The following is a 22,934-nucleotide window of genomic DNA, read 5'->3' on the forward strand; positions in this document are numbered from 1 at the left end:
GCCTGTAGGCCTGAGGCAGGCGGGAGCACACCAGAGCAGGGAAACAGCAAGTCCAGACCTGCCCAGCTACCCACTTCCGAACTCCTGTGATCTCATGTGATCTGTCTGTAAAATGTTTCGTGGCCTTCCCAGCTCCGGGCCGGTTTTCTTTCTCAGACTGGCTTCCACGAAAGCTCCTCATTCTGGGAAAGAGCTAAGTCTCCCTACCCTTATCTGTGTCTAATACAGTCCGCCCCCTGATTAGATATGTGAGTAGGACTGGCCCGAGAAGAGCAGAACCTGTGTCTAAGAGCACTTCCGTGGGGAGCTGAGTCTAAGGCCCTGCCTCGGCAGTGAACTGTCCCTCGGGGCATCTGTGTGCAGCACCACACCTGCCTGGCTGTCCAGAGCCTAGAGAGCCACCCAGCCCATTCCACACTGGCCACACTCTTCTCCCCATGGCTCACATTCCCAGGTGCTCTGCCTTCCCTTCCAGGGTGAAGGCTTTGGATTCTTTCCCTTAAGAGGAGAGAAACCCCAGTAGCATCCGTCCAGACCCCAGATTCAGGGGCAGCTGGGTGCACCCTGCCACAGCGTAGGCCTGACTCACTCTGCTGGCCACACGCTTCATCTTGAGTCACCCTCTCAGATTAGCCACAAAGCATGCTGCCCTAGCCTGGGCACTGAACTCTGTCCCTCCCGCAGTTTTCATTTGACCCAAAGGCAGCCTTGTTGCCTTCCTTCCTGGCCTACGTGGCCTGGATCTGAGCTTGCACACCCTGTCTTGGGCGGGGCTCTCAGGCCCTGGGAGAGGATAGCACTCTTTACTGAACCTTGGCTGGGGGCCTGGAGGACCTCACTCTGATCCTATTCATACTGCATTTACTGTAACTTGTGGTACCCGATGTAGGACAAGCTTGGGGTCTAAAACAGGGGCCCTCCCCAAGAGTGTGCCCAGTTTGCAGGTGGGGCATAGTTCTCGGAGGATGCAGAAATTTCAACAAAGAGAGATCTAGGAAGACAAAACACGAGTGTAGTCCTGGAAGCAAATGGGTCAGAGGAGAGTGATGGATCCAGTAGGGTCTGAGTTGCCTAGGAGCAGGGCTGGAAGAATGGGCAGAGTCAGATTTCTGGATGGGAGGGACTGGGGAGGGAAGCAAGGGGGTGCTCTGGAGCCCTTCCCTATGAAGTAGCTGGGGTGAGGTAGAGTGACTAGGGCCCAGCCTCTCTGAGGGCTGGCTGCTGGACCTCCCAGGACCCCTCTCCCGACCCCAGGACTTAATTTTTTATGAACTGGTTTCTCCTGTTCTCAAAGGAGTATTTGTTTTGTTGTTTGTTTGTTTTGCCTTTTTTTTTTTTTTTTTTTTTTTTCCGGTACGTGGGCCTCTCACTGTTGTGGCCTCTCCCATTGCGGAGCACAGGCTACGGACACGCAGGCTCAGTGGCCATGGCTCACGGGCCCAGCCGCTCCGCGGCATGTGGGATCTTCCCCAACCAGGGCACGAACCCGTGTCCCCTGCATCGGCAGGCAGATTCTCAACCGCTGCGCCTCCAGGGAAGCCCTGTTTTGCCTTTCTTTATGACAACTTTATTGAGAATAATTTGTATGCCACCAAATTAACCTTTTAAAAATGTGCATTTCAGTGGTTTTCAGTATATTTAGAATTGTGTGACCGTCACCATTATCTAATTCCAGAACATTTTCATCACCCTAAAAAGAGACTCCATATTCATCAGCAGTCACTCCCCATTCCCCTCCTCCCTGGCAACCACTAATTTACTTTCTGTCTCTATGGATTTACCTGTTCTGGATATTTCATATAAATGGAATCATACAAGCTGTGGTCTTTGTGGCTGACTTTTTCCCTAGCATAATGTTTCCAAGGTTCATCCATGTTGCAGCATGTCTCAATACTTCATTTCTTTTCATTGCCCCATAATATTCCATTATATGTATATACTACATTTTATTTATCCATTCATCAGTTTATGGGCATTTGAGTTGTTTCTCCTTTTAGCTATTGTGAATAATGCTGCTATGAACATTCATATACAAGTTTTGGTGTGGACATATGTTTTCATTTTTCTTGGGTATATATTTAGGAGTGGAATTGCTGAGTCATATGGTAATTCTATGTTTAGGGATATTTGTTTTTCACTTTAAATAAACAGTACAAGAGTGTTTAGGAGAGAAACCATCCCTGGCTGTCTGAGCTTTGGGAAAGGAGGTTGCCTGCAGCCTGGTCCCCCGGGCTCCTAAGGGTCAGTGGAACCTTGGGTAAGTCCTTTCCCCTGCTGGCTTCAGTTTTCTGATCAGTGAAATGGGTTTCTTTTGGATCCCTGCTCGCCTCAAGGACTTTTGTTAGTGATTACTACTTACATAGCGTGTCAAGGATTGCAAAGCACTCCGCTTGTTTTAGCTGCTTTGCTTCTTTGGCCCCACAGTTTGGGTATTATTACTCGAGTTTTGCTGATGGGGAAGCTGAAGCTCAGAGAGGCTAAAGAACTTGACTGAGTTTACATTGTGGGTTAATGGCAGAACCTGAACTTGAACCCAGACTCATCAGAGTTCAGGTCCCTGGCCTGAACTCCTGTCTCACCTGTGTCTCTGGGCAAAGCAGGGCATTATGCAAGGGAGATCCCTGTCTGAGCAACCATCACGTTCTATTCTCCATCCTGGGTGCTGGGAAGTCAGCGCCCAGATGTGGCAAGGTGTGGCAAGGTGTGGGCTCTGAGGCAGAATGGTGCTCTAGGAATCAGGACTTTGCAAAAGTCCCCTTTTACCTGTGTGACTTTGGATAAGTTGCTCCACCTCTCTGAGCCTCAATTTCCCCACCCACAAGATTGAAACAGTAATTATTACTCATAGCACTGGAAGTGGAACATGGTAAGATGTTGTATAGGAAATGCCAAGCACGATGCCAGGCAGGGAGAAGGTGTTAGGTTATAGAACACCCGAGGAGGGCCAGAAGAGGGTGCAGAGTGCTGCGGGACCTTTGAGGAGAAGCGGCTGGATGCTGGGCTGGTCAGAGCCGGTGTTAGGGAGGGAAGGTGAGGGAAGGTGAGAGAAAGTGGGCTGTGCCAGTGTTCTCCAGCCTGGGGCTGCCAGAAACCAGGAGGGGTTTCCAGGCGTCTCACAGAAACCTCCCGTCTCCAGGAGAGCTTGTAGACAGGCCCTGCTGGCACCAGCAGTCCTCACCGCCAGCCTAGCCCACAGCTGCCTGAGAGGGGGGCTTGCGTGACTGCCTAAGTTAACCCAAATGGTAAGAAAACACTTTAAATTTATTGTGACATTTGGATTTAATTAAAAAGTACACACTTAGGGAAGTAGAACATAATGGGGAGAGAGGCAGGGTGGCTTTTCCCCTCCTTTCTTCCCCAAACTAATTAGCGTTGTATTTTAAATTGTTTATGTGCTGCTAATCATCGTAATAAATCATTTATACTGAAAAAGACACAGTCGGCTGTGCCCGCCACGCAGGTTCCGCTCTCCGGGCTCTATCGCGAACAAATTGATCTGGAAGTGAATTTATTAACCACTGGGGAAGAAATCATTAGTGCTTTCTCTAAACATTCCCCAGGTACACTTTATTGCCGCAGTTTACGCTGTAACTAAAAGAGCATTACCCAGGCCCATGTTGTAATTTCCTTACGGAGCTGGCAGCCCACTCCCAAGCCAGGGGGTGGCAGGGGTTGGGGAGTCCCTGCCTCCTCGCCCCCAGACCTTTCCCAGGGCTGCTCATTCCAGAAGGGGCCCCTTGAGGTCTCTGCAGGCCCAAGGCCTTGACCTACCTTCCTGGTTCCTCTCAGAGGGAGGGTGGTTCACAGTCGATCGTGTTTCTCTCTCGGGAGCATGGCTTACAGTTGGGGGTTTAGCCTCGGGTTTGGAGAACCGAGGGGCAGGGGCTGTGAGACATTGAGGTCATACAGGCTTTCTGTGGACCAGCTTCCCCACCCGGAGATGGGAAGGCATCGGTGGTAGGCTGATCGTACGCTTAGAGGAACCAACGTGGCTTAGCAGGAACCCCGGCAAGAACAGGGGCTGCCAGGAGCATCCTCTACCTGCAGGCGTCCCAAGGCCCTCCTCCTAGGTTTGGCTGGAGCAGTCTGTTCTGCTCCGCTTCCTGCTGAGGCCTGCTGCCCCGTGTGTCCCCACCCACCTCGCAGTGCAGGGCCAGGATGGTGCTCAGGATGCCATGCATGGTCTGACAGGTGACAGGCAGCGTGATTGTCAGCTCCCTGGCTACAGATACCATGCCTCAGATCATGCAGCCTGTGGCCACAGCAGCCTTCCCAGCAGCCTGGCTACCCTGTAATGCTTTCTCTCCCTTTGCACTGGGCGCTTCAGACCACTCTCACTTCCCAGGGCCTGCACTCCAAGACCCTCACAGCAGGCTTTCTCCCACCAGGTTTCTTGAAGGGAAATTCACTTCTGAACCAATACCTTCTCCCTAAGAGCCCATGGCTGCTCCAGGATACAAATCCCTGCCTGTCTGACGCCAAAGCTCATGTTCTGAACAGCTTCATCCACTGGGGCCCCATGAGCCTCCTCAGCCAGGTTGGGGGTGCGCGGGGATCTAGCTCACGTGGGCCTTGCCTTCGGCTCTTTTCATCCGGGTCTGCAAAGCAGGGGGGAGCAGCCCCCAAGGCCTCAGCAGGTAGCCCCAGGACAGCACCTCAGGCAAGTACCCCGAGGTCGTGCTGGGTCCACAAGAGCCGAAGGCGCTCCCTCACCTTTCCCTCCCTCACGCAGCCCAGTGGCTAGCAGGTGGGCCCCGGCTGCTTTGAGAAGCAACCAGGACCCAGCAGCTGGCTAGACCAAGCCTGCCTGGAGGGTCCCCTCCTTGTGTCTAGAGAACACATTTAAAAGTTTGAATTCAAAATTGATTTTGAAGGGCCCTAATCTCCGATCCCCTGGCGCTCACGGTGTGTCTGCAGCTCCCGCCAGACTCTCGTTTTCTGGTTCAGCGCATTGGTGCTCGCGTCTCTGTTGCTGTGAAATTGAGACTCCTCTGAGAATCAGTGCCCTCCTCCTCCTCTGTGGAGACTGCAGGCCCCTTGAGAGCCATGTTTCATTAGATGGGTGTGGTGGGCTTTCCGGGTGCCCAGGGAGCAGCTGAGTTGCTGTCTGGGGAATATGCAGCTTCCAGACGCTTCCCGCTGGTTCCCATAGCTGTGCAGCTCCAAGCAGCATCCTGCCAAGGGCTCTGGGGGCTGGCTCCAGCAGCCCAGGACGGGATGGGGCTTGGAGGAGGCTACAGATAGAGAAAGACTTGGGACCTGGGGATTTTCTGTAGCAAACTTCAGGGGCTTTTTCCTCCTACTGGTCCTCAGAGGCTCACACTAGGTGGGCTGCGGGGAGTGGGTTACATCGTTAAAGCCAAAAGGACCCTCAAGTGGAGAGTTGCGGGGGCTATAGGTCTATGCCAGGGAGGAGTGGTGCCCTGGCCACAGGTACAAAGGGAAAGACTGAACTGCCAAGCTTACACAGATGCCTGAGCTCCAGGACTCCACTGCAACCAGGAGTTGGGATGTAGTATTTACGCATGAGGAGAGGCACTGAGGGGGGCTTCATTCCTCATGGGTCTGCAGGGCTGAAGGACAGGATTGCTGCCCCTTTATCTAAGGAGTAGAGGGTTTATATTTGCACAGGAGCAATCATTTCTCAGCTAGAGCCCAGGGGTGGGCCTATTCAAATTCCAGATAGTGGCAGGCAGGACCTAGGCACTGCCACAGTTGAATCTGCATTTGTTTCTTAGAGCTGCGTAGCTACAGGTGTGTGGTACGGGGCAGCACCGAGCCAGATTAAGGCTCGCATCTCTGGGAAGCCTGCCTGTCTGCGTCAGCACACTCTGCCCAGCAGACTCTTGCCAGTAGTATCTGGATAGATTCCGTTCAGTCTCTTCATTCATTAACCGAATTGATTAAAAAACTGGTTAAAAAGTGACCGCTATGGGGTTCAGCCCTGGGGACACAGTGGTGAACAAGACAGAGGCCCCCAAATAGGCCTTCATGGGGCTTACATTCTTATTAAAAAAATTCTTAAACATTTTCTTAGGTAAAATCACAAGAAAGTAAAGCAATTACAGATTGTGGTAAAAAAACTGAGAAGGAAATGACCAGGGAGTCATTTAAATAAGGAAATAAAGAGATCAAGGCTGGCCTCTCCGAGATGATATTTAAGCTGAAGCCCCCAAATGAGGAGCCAAGCACATGAAGAGACAAGGAAGGGTGTTCTGGGAAGAGGGAAACAGCAGGTGCAAAGGCCCTGAGGCAGAAGGGAGATCTGGAGTGTAGCTGAAGCACATTGCAGGTGGAGGAGCAGAGGCCAGACCACATAAGGATATCATGGGCTTAATGAAGAGTGTGGATGATATTCCCAGCCCACTGGAAGTTAAGGAAGGGTTTCAAGCTGAGCAGTGACCTGACCTACTTTGTTTTGAAAGATTTCTCCAGCTGCTGTTTGAAGCTGGATTGGAGATACTAAACAAGAAGCTGGTGGGGTGCTTAGTTGATAGTGCAGTGAAAGATAGTGGTGGCTCTGGAAATGGAAAGAAGCAGGTGAGACAGGGTGGGGACCAAGCAAGGAATAGGGGATGAGGATGACGGAAGATCTGAAGATGACTCTGAGTTTCTGGCCTGAGCACCTGGCTGGATGATGGTGTTAGGACTGTGTGGGGAAGCCCTGAGTAAGGGTACAGGTTTTGGGGGAGGAGATCTAGAGTCCTATTTTGGATCTGTTGCTTTCTAGATGTGTCTGGGGCTTTAAAGGGACAAACTGAGGATGAGAAGAGAAGGCCTACACCCGTGCCGGAGGAGCACACATTGCAGATAACTATGCAGTTAACGTAGGCATCATTCCCTGTGACAAACTCCAAAGAGCACATGCAGCTTCTGATGTTTCAAAGTGCCCCTCAGATTCTGTTTGCAGCTGCTCCCATGTCTCTCGGTGCGTTGTGCAGGTCCCCTTCAAGTTATCGACTGGGTCCCCTAAAGCCGTTGCCCAACGGCTTAGCAGGCTGTGCTGGGTTCAGCTTCCCTCAGCAAGGAAGACCCGTGAGGTCTGTGTGGAAACTCCTCAGCCCCTCCATCCCTCCACACTGGAAGGTCCCCGTGGGCTTAGGCTTCTGGACCCACCATTCCTCAGGATGTTTGTCTCTGCCAGAACCTGCTGCAGAAATGCCTGCTGCTTCGGACTGCTGCATAGGAAATGGGTCCTCTGGGGGGATACTGGGGACCAGAGGCCCATCCTTCCCTGATTTGTCCCTGTCAGGTGTGTGTTTCAGAGCTGCCTTCTTTTGTCAGGGCCCAGTTTGGGTCCAAGCAGAAATTCACTTACCCCATCGCTTAGGAAAAAAATGACACGATGCTGCCTCTAGAGAGAGCAGGAAGGGGGTTGGGTACTTCCTGGCCAGCAGCCTGGGTCCAAAGCCCTGCTTGGCCACTCACAGGATGCCCCTGGGCCGCTTGTGTGATTTCCCAGGGGCATGATGAGAAAGAGCGTTAACGAATATAAAGCATTTGGCCGGTAGTAGGCTTTCGGTGCGAGGTGTTGTCATGTGGTCAAAGGCCGCAGTTGTTTGGGGATGGGACTGGACAGTGCTTTCCTTCATCCTCTACTGTGGTGATCTGTGGAGACCAGGAGGAACTTGGCACTTCAGAGACGGCAAGCGTTTGCTGGACCCCCCTTTACATTTCTTACCTTCGACCGGGCCCCTCTCCAGCTCCCCCCCACACCCTCCCCTCTCCCCTCATTCACACAGAGCCCCTGGCTGTCGACTGAGGCTTCCCGACTCTTGTGGCTCTGGGTCTGGAGCCACCAGCTCTCCCCTCACAGCTCAGCTCTCCCCAATGAGGCTTCTTCACCTCTCTCAAGGCTGCGATGCAAACATCTCTGCTCTGCCTCCGCATGGCCTTCCTGCTCCCTTCCCAGCCCCTGTGCTGTCTTTGTCCTTAGATTCTGGTCTGTGTCCCCTTTCTGGCCCTGCCAGAAGCCCTTTCAAGATCCTACAGCAGCAATAGCTTCTGAAGGAACAACAGGTGAGAAGCAATAGCCTGTGACCCACCAGAGCCTGGAGACAGTGCACTGCCTGTCATTCCTCCTGGTCTTAGTCCGGGCCCTGCTCTAAGCTTGCCTCCCAGAGTCCCGCCCTAGCATCACCTGTGTCCAGGCTGCACAGGAGAACCCAGATGCTGCCCCAGCAAACCTTCTTCACCTGGGCTGTTCAGGGAGGCCACGGGGTGTGTTCTGGGTGAGAAACGGAACTCTGGATTCTGGCGGGCCCGGACTCCAGTCCTCCCCCTGCCACCTGTCAGCTATGTGAACTTGGGTAATGGCCTGAACCTCTCTGGGCCTCTGTTGAGTGGGGTAATCATTTAGTGCCTCAGGGTTAAAATGAGGATTCACTGAGACAACAGATGTAGTGAACAGTGGGTAAGTGGTAGGTTTTACGAAGAGCCATAAAAAGTCTTGACAGAGACTGAGGGGTCTCCTTCTTAGTTTTTTTGTTGTTGCTGAGGTATCATATATATGCCGTAAAAGGCACAAATCTCAAATGTTCAGTTCAGTGAAGTTTTCTGTATGTATGCACCCATTTAGACACCACCCAGATCAAGATAAGGGACATTTCCAGGACCTCAGCAGGCTTCCTCACACCTCCTGCCAGGTGATGATACACCCCATTATTCTGACATTGATCACCATGGATCGGTTTTCTGTTTGGGAATTACCTATAAATAGAATGATACAGTATCTACCTTTCTGTGTCTGGCTTCTTTTGTTCCACATTATATTGTCTGATTAAAGCATATTGTGGTGTGTATTGGTGATCCATTCTTTATCATTGCTGTGTACTATTCTATTGTATGACCATTGCGTAATTTATTATCCATTTGACTGTTGATGGACATCTGTGTAGCTTTCAGTTTGGGGCTATTATGAAGAAAACTGCTACGAACATCGTCGTACGTCTCTTTTGGTGGATATAAGCTCTCATTTCTGTTGGGCGCATACCTAGAAAGAGAATTAGGGGGTCATCAGATGTGCATAAGTTTTCTTTGTTGATTTTTTTTTAAGCTACTGTGTCCAACATTGTTATAAGTATTTCATGTCCATTATCTAATTCAGTCCTCCAAATAATCCTTTAAAGTAGTCTGTTCTCATTTAGCAGGTGAGTATATTGAGGCAGAGCTGGGGAGTGATCGAGTCAGAATTCCAGCTGAGGCCATCTTGTCTGCAGGGACCACCGTCAGTTGTACCTGCCTGCCTCTTCTCTCGGAGCCCCTTGAGGGGCGCTGCTAGAGTCAAAGGGGTCCGTCCCCCCGCAGCGCTGACCGCCATCCCGGGAGCTGAGCCCCCCAACCCCTAGGGGAGTTGGAGGCCACAGGAACCCCACTTCCCTCCCTCATCAAATCCAATGAGCAGCTACCGGCGAGGGGTTGTGCACAGGGCAGTAAAGAGCACGCTCTAGGTGGCTGTAGCCGTGCGCTTCAACAGTTGTTCTCGTTGGCTTTTGATTCCAAATGAGTAGGAAATGCTATTAGTTCAGGCCTCGCCTGGTGCATGGCAAGGCCCCGGGATAGGAGTGCAGTGAGACGAGAAATTGTGGAGATAAAACTGGTGTGAAATGGAGGCCTTCGCACGAGGCTGGATGTGTCCGTGCGAAATGAAGTTACTTCTGAGAAAACGAGATTTAAAGAGATTCTGCAAAATTAGATTACACTTTCAAATTTCCTTATTAAACAGGATTGATGCCGAGGAGGGGCCGCTGGCTGGCTCTGTTTGGGATCCTACTCTGCAGTTCCAGGCCCGGGTGTGGGCCCTGCTGGGTACAAGCACCTTGCAGGTGGCAGGGACCCAGACCCTACCCCTCCAGCAGCTGACATGGGTGTGATGATTGTGGGACTGATCACTTCTGGATAATTTCCCCTGCTTTGCATGGGTCCATGTGGGCGAAACCTCAGGGCTTGTGCTCCTCAATTTCCTGGGGAAAGTGGAATTAAAAACAGAGCACCAGGCCTCTCATTCGTGGGTTTTGTTCAAATCAGAGGTTGATTTATAGCTACGATCCACTTTTTGGAAGTGTAGTTTTTTAAAAGGCAGTAAATGTGCATGTGACTGCTCAGGCATATGTGTGTATATTTTTATGTGACACCCATGCATCCGTATCCTTGGATGCAGGGGTGTGTCTTTTCATGCAACTTACTGAGCACCTACTGTATGCTAGCGCTGTGCTGGAGCCTGGAATGAAGCTGTTCTGGGGAGAATAAGCAGACACGGTCCCGCCTCTCGTGGACCTTGTACGCATGTGTGTGATTACACGTATGTGTGAAAGTATGTGTGCAGCTGTGTATGTTTGCACGTGTGACCTGCATGTGCACACCTTCTGTGTCTCCTAATCTCTGTGATGTCTCCCTCCATGGTCTACTAGCATCTCAAGGTAAGCAGCACCCCGCCTGGCATCAGAGCAGTTGTCTCCAGTGCTCGGGCCCTGAGGACAGCCTGCCAGGGTTCAAATCCCAGCTCTGTCTCATTCTGTGTGACCCATGACAAGCCACAACCTTTCTTGTGCCTTAGTTTTCCCATTGTTAAAATGGGAATAGGTTTCATCTGGAAGGGTATTTGCTGGTTTCTGTGATGAAAGAGGTGCATTTAATGCAAGGTCTCATCCTACATACGCATGAGGACATCCTTAGAAGTACATGCTAGAATCATTCCCACTGTGCAGGTGGGGAGGCAGACAGGCCTTGAGAGCCACAGTGATTTATCCAGGATCAAGAACAGGGCTCCACACAGGAGGCCGGACAGGAGCTGATCCATGGAGCCCCTGCTCTATCTGCCTGCAGGAGGGGCAGGTGCCCCACGCCACCAGCAGAGCCTAGGACAGACTCAGGGGGGGAAAACGTGTCAACAGTAGACAGGAATGGGGCCTGCATGGTACCCGTCTCATAAAGCAGTTGTGAGCTGAGCACTGCTCAGTGTTCAGTCAGTGATATCTCCCTGCAGAATGCCCTTAGCCCCCAGAAGAGTCCAGCCTAGGCTTCCTGCTTGTCCTCCAGTGTGAGAAAAGGAAGCTCCAGCACTGTGCTGGGCAGCTGTGTTTTGCCATGTGGGCACGGATTTGGAACAGTACTGAGGCGTATGGAGAGATGATGAGAAATCCCAAGCCTACACCTGCCTGTGCCCCAGGCCTCCCAGGGCACACAGAGGGACCTGCCCTGAACTGTCACCCCCTGAGCTGCCACAGCCCCCTTCTCCTCTGACTGGTCCCTGAAGCAGCCTGTGGGACAGATGGGGTTGACCTCCTGTACACATTTGCAGTGGCCACTAGACTATCCTTTGGGTAAGGCTGGACTCTAACCAGTGCCTGCATGACTTTAACCATGGTTGCACTTTCAAATCAGGTAATTCTCCTCCAAACGTGCCCATCACTGTTGTAGCGGCCTGAGATGGAGCTGTGACTAAGGTCATCCTTCCCCGTGTGCTGAATGGCGTGACACCAATCGGAGCTAACTTTTGAGCACTTCACACATATTAGCTCCTGGATTCCTCACGGAAACTCTATGAGGGCTATTCTCATATTCATTTTATAACAAAAAGGTACAGAGGAGTTAAGGTCATATAGCCAAAGGTGTCAGATAAACCCCAAGTGAAGGAAACTCCATAATAACTGGCCCATACTCTTCAAAAATGCTAGTGTCTTGAAACACAAAGAAAGGCTTAGGAATTCTTCCAGATTTAAGTAGACTGAACTTGACAGCTGAATGAAATGTGTGATCCAGACTTTTATTTTGCCATAAAAGATATTGGGGGAACTGACTAAATCTGAATGGATAGATAATAGTATTAGATCAATGATAATTTCCTGGTTTTGATCATTGTACTGGAGTTACGTGAGAGAATGTCCTTGCTCTCAGGAAATCAAACCAAAGTATTTAGGGGTATAGGGGCTTCATGTCTAAAACCAACTCTCAGATGAGTCAGGAAAAGAATTAAAGAAAGGGAGGGAGGGAGGGAGGGAGATGGATAGATACACAGAGAAGGATAAAGCAAATATGGCAAAATGTTCATATTTAGAGAATCGGGGTAAAGGGTATACAGGAATTCTTTCTATTCTTGCAAAATCTGGAAGTTTGGAATGTCAAGATAAAAAGTTAAAAGAGCAAAAAAACAAGTGTCAGAACAGGAAAGGCATCCCAGGGTGCATGTTAACAATATACCAATTCCTGTTTGTTGGTCTCAGCTGGCTGCCAGACCCTGTGCTGTGGCTTCCTCTGCAGAACCTTATTCTACCCTCACTATAGTCGGGTGGAAGGAGACTAGTATGGCCCCATTTCACAGATGACAGTTGGAAAGGTAAAGGGGTTTGTGCCAAGCCCTCCAGCTGCTTGGGGCAGTTCCCAGATTGGAAAGTAGGTTCTCTGAGTTCAAAGTCTGTGCTCTTAGCCTCAACTCCACCATTGACTCTGACCTTTGGGGAAAAGTGGGGCAGGCAGGACAAGGCATTTCTTCCTGGAGCAATGGCGGAGGGAAGGCTCTAGGGCAGAAGCAAATGAGATTCATTTGCAGGGTGGAAAGGGATATTATTCCTGGGATTCTACAGGGAGCAGAGGCAGCAGTGCCAGGCAGGAGGTGCCGGCATGTGGGAGGGGCCTCAAATGCCAGGTAGAGTTCCCAGTGGTGGCCACAGTGGCTTCCAGAAGGGGAGTCACAGGGCATGACCTGGAGTGACACGGGGCAGGATGGGGTGGGCATTCTGGGGAGGAGGACCTGCCTCAGAGGAGCTCACTGCAAGCAGAGAGAGTGCTCCACAGCCAGGCTCAGTGTGCTGTCCAAACTGGAGGCGTAGGTGGGGCCGGGCGCCGGTGGCCTTGGCACCTTAGAGAAGTCCCATCTGAGGGACACGCTGTCCTGGGATAGGTGGGTGGGAGTTGCTGAGGACTTGGGTCGGGCCTGGCAGACCACTCTCGAGGATGCGGGAAGAGCTGAATGACCTCTGGCAGTGCCTCCCGGTCACCCGGACTGTCTGGCTTTTCCCCAGATTAAAGAGCTGAGGGTAAGTGTCTGGCAGCCGGATGAGTCAGACTGCGAGGCTGCCTCCTTCCACCATCAGCCCGCCCGGGGTAGAGGCGGGGTAGGAGTCTGGCCCATCTCCTCGCAGATGTTGTCCCCCTCACACCCCGAGTTTTGGGGGAACACACGGGCTGAGTGAATTGGTTTATTTTGCTGGGTCCCGTGTGTGCCTCCGAGCGTGAGCCCACACACGCATGCAGGGGCAAACATCATCCATTGTAAAATATCAGTGTTTTCATGGGTGAGTAGTAATTACTGGGTAATGCTTTAAAACCTTTCCTGAAGGAGCACAAAGCTGTTTTTTTTCTAAAGTCAGGAGTACATTAAAAGGATTACCATGTAGATTTGATTTTTAGATAACACTAAAATGGATCCCAAATGGACTTCAGCAAAGGGATGCTATCTCCTTAATGGAAAGTGCATGGCCCGAGGCTCAGCTCCCAGAGCCCGGCAGGGGAGGGAGGGAGGGAAGAGGTGTCTGCAGGGCTGACAGGCAGGCTGGGTGGGAGCTGGGGAGGCAGGACAGGAAGGGAGAACCCAGACCCTCTGGGGAACATCTTGCTCTATTTGGGAGAAGGAGACTATAGATGCCCCCCTTAAAGCCCCTTCACTTTTCCAGGAGTGTTTTCAAGTCTCCTGGACTAGCCCAGTGAGAGCAAACAGGGTGGGTGCTCGGTAAAGAAGGGAGGGGTGAGTCAGACTTCTCCCAGGACCTCAGCCTTCCCAGGCGAAGAAAGCTCAAGGTCCCCAGATGCTCTGGGACCTCCTCAGCCAGGCTGGGCCTGGTCTTCTGTGTCTCAGTGGACATCAGACACTGGCAGAAGCCACGTTGCTTCTTAAAGAGTTCTCCAGGGCCCAGGAAGCAGAGTCCAGCTCCCTAAAGCAGGGTATTCAGGCCTTACAGAGCACTTGCCGTATGCCAGGTGGGGGACCTGGGGCAGCGTGTGGCTTTGCTCCCCATATCCTCCCTGCATCCTCTAGGTACTCGGTCCCACTGGTGATGGAATTACTGGCGACCATGTGGTCCATAGCCCTGCAGGCCCAGCCTCTCTAGGAGCCAGGCCAGATGGAAGGTGGAGCAGGACAGACGCTCCTAGTGCCGGGATCCCCCTTCATTCGGGGGCATAACTTAGTGGGCCAGATGTATCCCCTGAGTAATGATGTTCCAGACACTCACCCCCCTCCCAGTGATAGCACTAGTATAGAGCCCTGGGAGGGCTCAGGGCTGCTGGGAAGGGAGCCAGGCCTGCTGCTAGCTCTGGGGAGCGAGGGGAAAATCAGCCGTGGGGGGACTAGAGAGAGGCTTGGTCTGGGGTTTTCCAAGCTGGAATGTATATGCATAGCTATGCTGGCTGCGTGCTCCTTCCACAGGCCCCAGGGACAGTAGTTTTACCCTGGGAGCCCCCAGACCTTTCCATATCCAGCTCTTTGAACCCCTCCCCCATTTGATCCCTGTAGGCCAGGCCGAGGAAGGAGCCTCTCAGGCCCCCCCTTGGCTCTCGGGTGGACCTGCTCCCCCAGCGGCCTCTCTGGGCTCCCCTGAGCTCTGTGACCGGGCTGGCCCCTGTCCGAGGAGACACAGGTGGGCCTGAGGACACAGTCGCCCTGAGCCCCATCGCTGTCTCAGACCAATTAACCTGTAGAGCTGCATTAGGGAAATTAGGCAGCAAACTTCCCAGCTAACAGATGGGCCCCGCGGGCACTGGAGGAGGGAGGATGCGCTGCCCCCTTCCTGCCCTCACCTGTCCTGCTGCTCCTGGGTGCTGGGGGGCCGCAGCCTCTCCAAGAGAAGTCTGAGGAGGCAGCGAGGCTGAGAAAGAGCATAGGAGGGAGGAAGAACCCCAGAGGCCAGCCTGATCAGTGGCTTACACTAGCTCTTTGGACTGGCTGGGCCTCACTTCCCCCATTTGTAGAATGAGAGCATTTGCCTGTATGAACTCTGGGGGCCCCTCTCACCTGACATCTGTGGATTCTGAGACTGAGGTCCTTTGGAAGCTGGTTCTCTCCTGGAGCCTGAGGAAGGGTCACAACCCAGAAAAGGGAAGGGAAAGGAAGCAGCTCTGACTCCGGGCTGGGGGCAGTGAGGGAGAGGGAGGGAGAGGAGGGATGCCAGGGAATGGGAGCTGAACCCAGAGCCCTGGGGAGTGCAGGGGTCCTGTTGGAGACCTCGGGCCCGGAGGTGGGGTGGGGGGAGTCTTCGGGGGCTTGCTGGAAACCCAAGGAGGCAGGAGGGCATGGGCTGTTCCCCCCAGCGGTGACCCCTCAACCCATCTGAGCCCTTGTGAGGGTCGCTTAGACTTAGACAAGTGCAAGGCAACCCCACCGTCCAGCTGGGCTCTGAGACTCTGCGCACTTCCCTCCAAGCCTAGTCTTCACAACCCTCGAGCCTCAGGACTCCACGTGGATGTCCAGGTTCCCAGACAACATCTGTCCCCACCTCCTTCTCAACTGCCCCTCCCTATGGCCTCAGGGCCGGGGGCTAGGAGCCTGTGCCTCTGCACGCACATGCCCACGCCTGCACACCTTGCCTGTGTGTATGGGGTATGCCTGAGTGTACATGCTTGCCTGGTGGGAGGTCTGCCCCTCCCTCCGGTCAAGGCCATGCTGCGATTCCTGTCTTTTGTACTTACCACTTTCTTGTATGTCGGGAAGCTCATATGGGCCCTGGGAGAGGGCCAGTGTCTCCAAGATTATCCTGGTAGGATGAGCAAGGATGCTGGGGCACCGACGCTCCCCTTCCTCAGGCTAGGGCAGGTAGGAAGTTTGAATCTAGCTAGAAACATTCCTGAGGAAAGCGTCAACTAGGCCAGGCCTGGCTACCTCCCCAAGCACTGACCAGGAGCTCCAGAGCTCCTGCTACCCCCTGGGAGTATCACAGGAGCATCTCACTTTCTTCTCTTTTATTATTTTTTTATTTTTTAAAATTTATTTATTTTTGGCGGCGTTGGTCTTCGTTGCTGCGCGCAGGCTTTCTCTAGTCACGGCGAGCGGGGGCTACTCTGCGCTGAGGTGTGCGGGCTTCTCATTGCGGTGGCTTCTCTTGTTGCAGAGCAGGGGCTCTAGGCTTGCAGGCTCAGTAGCTGTGACTTGCAGGCTCTAGAGCGCAGGCTCAGCAGTTGTGGAGCACGGGCTCAGTTGTTCCGCGGCATGTGGGATCTTCCCCGACCAGGGCACGAACCCTTGTCCCCTGCATTGGCAGGCGGATTCTTAACCACTGCGCCACCAGGGAAGCCCTCACTTTCTTCTTGACGCCTCCACAATCAAGAGGCTGTGGCCTGATGTGTTAGGTTAAAATGGTCAAGCACACAGCAGTGTGAGGAAGTCTTGAGGTGGCAAAAAGATCTGGGAGTTCTAGTGGACCCAAGCCCGAGATTCCATTCTCAGGGCTGCCGAGAGAGCCAATGGAAGGTGGCTGCATGAGGAGGCCTCAGGCCTACCGTGGATCACACGGCACAGGGGACAGTGGCTGGATGGAGAGGAACAACTCAGGGAGGTGGGCCTGAGGACTAGCTGGGTGCCCTGCAGCAGAGCAGACGCGGGGCTCCCGCAGCTTCTGGAGGACCTTCACGGGGCAGGGGAGGAGGCCGTGCCGTGCAGCCCACACAGGGCGGGACCCAGGCCCAGGGGACATAGCTGCTGGCGAGACAGGGAGGGCTTCTGGAAGGGGGCAGCAGAGAGAAGCAGAGGAACGTACCCTGAGGTGGGAGCCTCAGGGCCCACCGTGTCTATCTGTCTGTCCATCCGCAGGTATGCCAATGCTCTCCGTCCAGCCCAAAGGGAAGCAGAAGGGCTGCGCAGGCTGCAACCGCAAGATCAAGGACCGCTACCTGCTGAAGGCTCTGGACAAATACTGGCACGAGGACTGCCTCAAGTGCGCCTGCTGTGACTGCCGCCTGGGCGAGGTGGGCTCCACGCTCTACACCAAGGCCAACCTCATCCTGTGCCGGCGCGACTACCTGAGGTGGGCGGCCTCCCACCCCATCCGCCCCCCAGCCCTTCTGCTCAGAAAGCCCCATCCTCCAAGGCTGGCACCGCTCTGCCCTGCTCTAGCCCCAGCATCCTGCCTGTCCTCACCCTTACCCCTGCCCTGCCCCTTGGACTCAGTGCCCAGCACGGGTCCTGGGCAGGCACATCTGTTACCATGAGGCACCCTAGAGAAACTTCCCGAGGGCACCAGTCTGGCTCTGGCCCTGCCTTTGCCAGGTGCTTTTGACTCACCCCGTCCCTGAAATCTGGGAAGGGACGCCCTGGAGGGGCTTCCAGGAGCAGGTGGGGAAGCTCTGACTTCCCTGGGCCCCTCTGGCCTGATGGTCTCCTTGTCGATCTCCCCAGGGCCCAGCTCCCCATCTTCCAGGTGGGCCCTGGGATTAAACACCCCCACGCCTGGGGAGCCTGGTAGGTAGCCAGACCCTAGAAGAAGAGCTGCTGATGTTGGAACTTAAAGACCTGGGTTTGAACTAGTCCTGAACCTCTTCCCCTACCTCAGGTTACCCCTCTGTGAATGGTGAAAAGACTAACGCTTCCCCTCCTGGCATGCCTCAGAGCTCTCACCCACCCTCCTCCACAACCTGGATCCTATTCCTCGGAGCTTCTCCTCCCCAATTAACCCTCCCTTAGGCCATCTATGACATCAGCAAGGCTGGAAGGAGGCCACAAAGCAGGGGCCTTGGCTGAGACCCAGCATCTGCATTTGGCTCCCATGCAGGCTGCTGGGCGGCAGCAGGGCCTTGCGGGGAAGGAAGGCCCATCGCATTAATTAGTAGCTCATGGCCAGGGCTTCCTGGGGCTTCCTCTGCTCAGGACTGGGCATGTCGGGGGGATGGGCGGGTTTATCAGCAGAGACTCCCCTATTTCCCCGAAGAGCCTAAGATTTACCTGCCTGCACCTTCTCTTTTAACTTCTGCCTTTGCAGGAGTTTTTTTTTTTTTTTTAAGTGGTGCTATAAACCAGGATGTGTGACTCAGTGCTCCTGACTGGGGCTGGAGGAGAGATGCTGAGGCCAGGAGGAGGGGTTAAGGATGCTTCTGGGGACTCACCCCTCGACAACCTGGAAAGGGTCTCCAAGTCTGGAGGTTTAGGACATCACCTGGGGGCTGAACCTACCAGGTTGAGGGGAGGTGGCAGACCATCTGACGAGTCCACAGGAGCTGGAGAGGGAAGACCACACAGTACAGGATGGGCTCATCTACAGAGCTGATGCATCCACAAGCATCCTGGGCCCTGCCAGCTACTGGAGCCTGAAGGTATTCTCCTGGACTCTGGCAGAGGCTCAGGAAAGACTTCGGGGCCTGGTGGGCCAGTGGGCCGTGGTGGGCGTGGGTATGGGGCTTCCTTGAGCTGCTCAGCCCCAGAGAATGGCTGTCCAGAGCCTGCCTCTCTGCAGTCGCTTCTCATTGGACTGGTGGCTAGAAAGGCCCCTCTTGGCAAGCAGATGCTGTTGGCCCAGCCTTTGTCTGCCTTAATCTGAGCCACCAGGCAGCTCAGGCTGATGAATAATGGAGCCAAGCTCATCTGCAGGCGCCCGAGCTTGAGCTGGACAAATCAGGGATTAGAGGGCCTCCCGCCCGCCTCTCAGCCCCCTTGCCTCACTTGGGGCTTGCTCTGCCAGTCTGCAGAGCAGAGGCCTGGCTGGCTCAGACCCCTGGAACATTCAGCCAAGGACTGGCCTACATGGGGAAGGAGTGAGTTCCCTGTCCTTAGAGCTTTGCAACCAGCAGCTAAGAGGAGGGGTGCCTGCCCCAAAGAGGCGTTGTGCCAGATGGCCTTGGAACTTCCTTTTGGCATCAGTCCTATTTTAGAAGCACTTTTGAACAGGATCATCTAGTCCAGCCTTCCCATTTTAAAGCAGGATAAACTGAGGTTCAAGAAAAGGGAGTTAGGCAAGTCACACCATGAGTTGGTAGCAGAAAAAGACCACCCCATGGGGTTGTTGTCAAGAGTAAATGAGTTGGTCTTTGGAGAGCCCTGAGAACAGTCAGTGCCTGGCACATAGCAAACGCTACATAAGCGTTTACTAAAGGAGCTGTGACTGAGAGGTTACAGTTTTCACAACAAGCTTGTGAAGAAAGTATTATGGTCCCCATTTTACCATTGAAATAAATGAGGCTCAGAGAGACTCAGTAACTTGCCTGAGGACACACAGCCCATGATCAACAGACTGTCTCTAAATTCAGGATTGTGTGAGTTTGGAGTCCTTGCTCAGGGCCCAGCCCAGTGTTCTTCTGGTGACCTCAGGTGCTTGAGGGACCCCAGTGGAAGCCTGGGAAGGGGGCATTGTCAGTGAAGCCGTGGGACGGGCAGTGTCAGCCAACACCTGGGTCCCCAGAGTCTCCTTCCTGGGTGAATGTGCCAATTTCTCTGAAGCCTTCTCTCTTAGCAGAATCTAGACACTGTCATCTGTGCTCCTTCCCTCCTGCCCAGGCCCACCTGCTGAATGAACCAGGGGGAGGGCAGGTGGGGCCCTGGGTGGAGGCAACTCCCCTGCCCCCCACACCACCCCAACAGGTGCCTGAGCCCTCTGCACCCTTCCCTCTGCAGGCTCTTCGGCACCACAGGAAACTGCGCCGCCTGCAGCAAGCTGATTCCAGCCTTTGAGATGGTGATGCGGGCCCGGGACAATGTATATCACCTCGACTGCTTCGCCTGCCAGCTCTGCAACCAGAGGTGAGTGCTGGCCTGTAACAGACTCAACACACTCAGCAGACCCCAGCTGACAGACCAGGAGTGCCATGGAGGCATGCATGCAAATGCGGGTTCTGTGTGTGCATGTTGTTGTGAGCATGTATGTTCATGCGTGTGTTTTATGTATGCCTGAGCCCTGTAGCCAAATGTGTGCCCTCCAATACCGCATGTACATGCTTGTGGGGTACAGCTCTTTGCAAATGTAATGGACGGGGCCATGCATGAGCTGTGTGCAGGGTGTGTAGTGTCCATGCATGTATTTTTATTTTTTATTTTTTTATATATATTTATTTATTTATTTTTGGCTACATTGGGTCTTCATTGCTGTGTGCAGGCTTTCTGTAGTTGTGGCGAGTGGGGGCTACTCTTTGTTGCGGTGCGCAGGCTTCTCATTGTGGTAGCTACTCTTCATTGCAGAGCACTGGCTCTAGGCACACGGGCTTCAGCAGTTGTGGCATGTGGGCTCAGTAGTTGTGGCTTGCGTGCTCTAGAGTGCAGACTCAGTAGTTGCGGCACACAGGCTTAGTTGCTCCACGGCATACGGGATCTTCCCAGACCAGGGCTTGAACCTGTGTCCCCTGCATTGGCAGGCGGATTCTTAACCACTGCGCCACCAGAGGAGTCCCATGCATGTATTTTTAAATGTCCATGTACGGGGGGTGTGTGTGTGTGTGTGTGTGTGTGTGTGTGTGTGTGTGTGTGTGTGTGTGTGTGTGTGTGTGTATAATAAATGAGTATGCCTGTGCATGCATGTTTTAAATGTGTGTGCACAAGGGTTCGGTATGCATGTCCTGTGCCATGTGTGTGTGCTACATGCAGGAGCATGCATGGACATTCCAGCGAAAAAGTGTTCCCAGACCTGGAGGGTGAAATCCTCTTGGGGAATAGTCACTCACTTCTGTGATTCTGGTTCCAGCCCAGCCTTGTTTCTGGTCTTTTGGCCCCTACTTTGTGTCCCGAGCCCTATGGGAGACCCTAGGGACCTAAGGAGCCAGAGCTCTTCAACCCTGGCTGGGGGCCGGGCCGCAGAAGGCAGGCCCTTTTCTCAGGAGCCCCCAGGTGAGGAAGGAGTTCATACAAGTGTTCCCAGAGGGTGAGGTCCGGAGGGACCTGCAGGGAATGCTGGTTTGGCTGGGGCTCTGCCCAGACCTGCTGCCAGGAGGGCTCGATGAAGTCTCAGCGCCACCTGGTGGTTGAAGTGGGATCTGCTGGGACTGAGCCTGTGACCCGGGGGTCCCACTACAGGCCTCAGGCACCCTGGGCACGTCTTTGGGGGAAGGGCCGAGTCCTCCAGTGCTTGAGGAGGACTGGCAGGGGCAGAGAGGCAAAGCAGGGCCTTCTTTGGGTTAGAGGGAAGATGGTGGGACAGGGTCACCTCCTCCTGGAAGGATGTTCCCGGAAACCCACAGATTCTGTTTAGAGGAAGAGTGCCCTTCACTGAGCCATTTCCTTAAGCTGGGGGAGGGGAACAGAGGGTTGGAAAAGTCAGCCATTTTATCCCTTCCTCCTGCTCCATCTCTGCCTCTCTCCTTCCCTCTCCTCGGTTGGTCTTTTCCTATTTCTTTGTTCCTCCTCTCTTTCTCCCTCTCTGGCACTGAGGTGCATCATTTCTACACCTCCCCTCCGACCCTACCCCTGCTCCCACCTCCGCAGGAGCTCTGACTATGTGGAAGGGCTGTGGCCCGGGCTTATCTGTCTGTCTTACACCCCAGGCTGCAGGGCCCAGCCGAGAGACTTTCAGGGATCCCCTCTGGACTGACCGGGTTTGCATGGGACTTGCAGGGACCCCCTCTGGAAAGCTCGAGGGGCAGACTCCCCGGGACCTCACTTCCCACACGTCCACTTCCTGGGCCGGGTGGGGTCCTGTCTGGAGCCTCCACCACCCACTGGGACCCCTCCATGGCCTCTCTCTCCTGCTTGGATTTTCCAGATTTTGTGTGGGAGACAAATTCTTCCTGAAGAACAACATGATCTTGTGTCAGATGGACTATGAGGAGGGGCAACTCAATGGCACCTTTGAGTCCCAGGTTCCGTAACGCCCGCCACCTGGCCTCCCGGCCCGTCTGCCCGCCTGCCCACCCGCCTGGCTGGCCAGCCACTCTCCCGCCGATTAGAGCTCCTCTGTCCTCGATGGGAGGAAGGGCCCTTCCTCCGCCGCCGCCCGTCTGTGTGTGACCCCTCCTGGGGCCAGGCTGGGCCTGTACAGTCTGTCTTCTGTATATAAATGGGAACATTTATTTTATGAGAAATGTAATGCGATTTTATTACTGGCGTGGATTAAACTTATGAATGTTTCCGGGGAGGTTATTCTGCATTGATCACATGACTGACACAGACCTGGGGCCCCTCCCCTTGGCTTGGGAGGAAAACAAGACCCTCCCCTTGGTCCTTGGTGGGGAGGGGGCCCTGGAGCAGGACACGGGGCTCTAGTGTATGCCGTTGCCGGCAGGGCGGCTCCAGGTGGGCTTTAGCGGGAACAAGCTGGAGGGGAGGGGACAACCCCAAGCACCCCCTCAGCCAGAAGCTGGGGCTAGGCTGTCCTCCCCCTCCCCTGGTAGAGCATATACCCTGGCCCCCAAGAGGAAAACCTCCCTTCCCTGGGCTCCCGTGTTACATCCACCATTGAAACCCCCCAGGCTGCCCAGACAGGGACCCAGCTCTGGTCTACCTCCATGGTGGGACCCCCACATCCTGAGCTCCCTGCCATGGGAGCACCATTCTTAAACCCCTCTTAACCTTCATGGGGACGGACAGCATTTGCTGTCTCTTCCTTACAGCCTGGGCCCAACCTGGGGCCTGCCTTTCTGCCCCCCTGGATGAGTGAGAACACTTTTGTTTCCCTGTTAACTCAGCCCACGCAGGCGGGAGGTTTTCGTTCATTCAGTCGGCAAATCTGTCTGTCTCAGCCCTGCGCTGCAAGTACCAGACACAAGGATGAATCATGGACTGGACACGGTCCGTGCCCTTGAGGAGAAGGGGGAAAGCCGGGAAAACAAACAGAGCACGTCAAGGTGAGCATGAACACCATGGGGAGACCTGGGACAGGCTGGTTCCCTCCAGCAGACATGGGACCGTTTGTGACGACTGCAGAGTCAGACCAGTCAACAGACGCACAGTCGGACACATACGTGTACTGGCAAGCGGGAGAGATGGACACACAAGTAGATGGATGTGTAGGCAGAGATAGGTAGGGACAGACAGA

At 54.0% G+C, this 22,934-nt stretch overlaps 1 protein-coding gene across 3 annotated transcripts in view; it reads left to right on the forward strand.

Moving 5' to 3' along the window:
• LMO1 (LIM domain only 1) overlaps window positions 1-22,934 on the forward strand; it is a 52,464-nt gene that overhangs the window by 18,422 nt on the left and 11,108 nt on the right. For 2 of the 3 annotated variants that reach the window (XM_067039471.1, XM_067039472.1), the window contains 3 exons: window positions 16,799-17,012; window positions 19,589-19,714; window positions 22,639-22,743. In XM_067039471.1, coding sequence (XP_066895572.1) covers window positions 16,799-17,012; window positions 19,589-19,714; window positions 22,639-22,743 — 445 coding nt within the window. Of the gene's footprint in view, window positions 1-16,798; window positions 17,013-19,588; window positions 19,715-21,662; window positions 22,033-22,638; window positions 22,744-22,934 lie in introns of those variants that run through there. The other variant, XM_059070144.2, reaches the window with a different exon arrangement.

This window comes from Kogia breviceps, chromosome 7 (genome assembly GCF_026419965.1).
Source record: "Kogia breviceps isolate mKogBre1 chromosome 7, mKogBre1 haplotype 1, whole genome shotgun sequence".
NCBI classification, from domain to species: Eukaryota; Metazoa; Chordata; class Mammalia; order Artiodactyla; family Physeteridae; genus Kogia; species Kogia breviceps.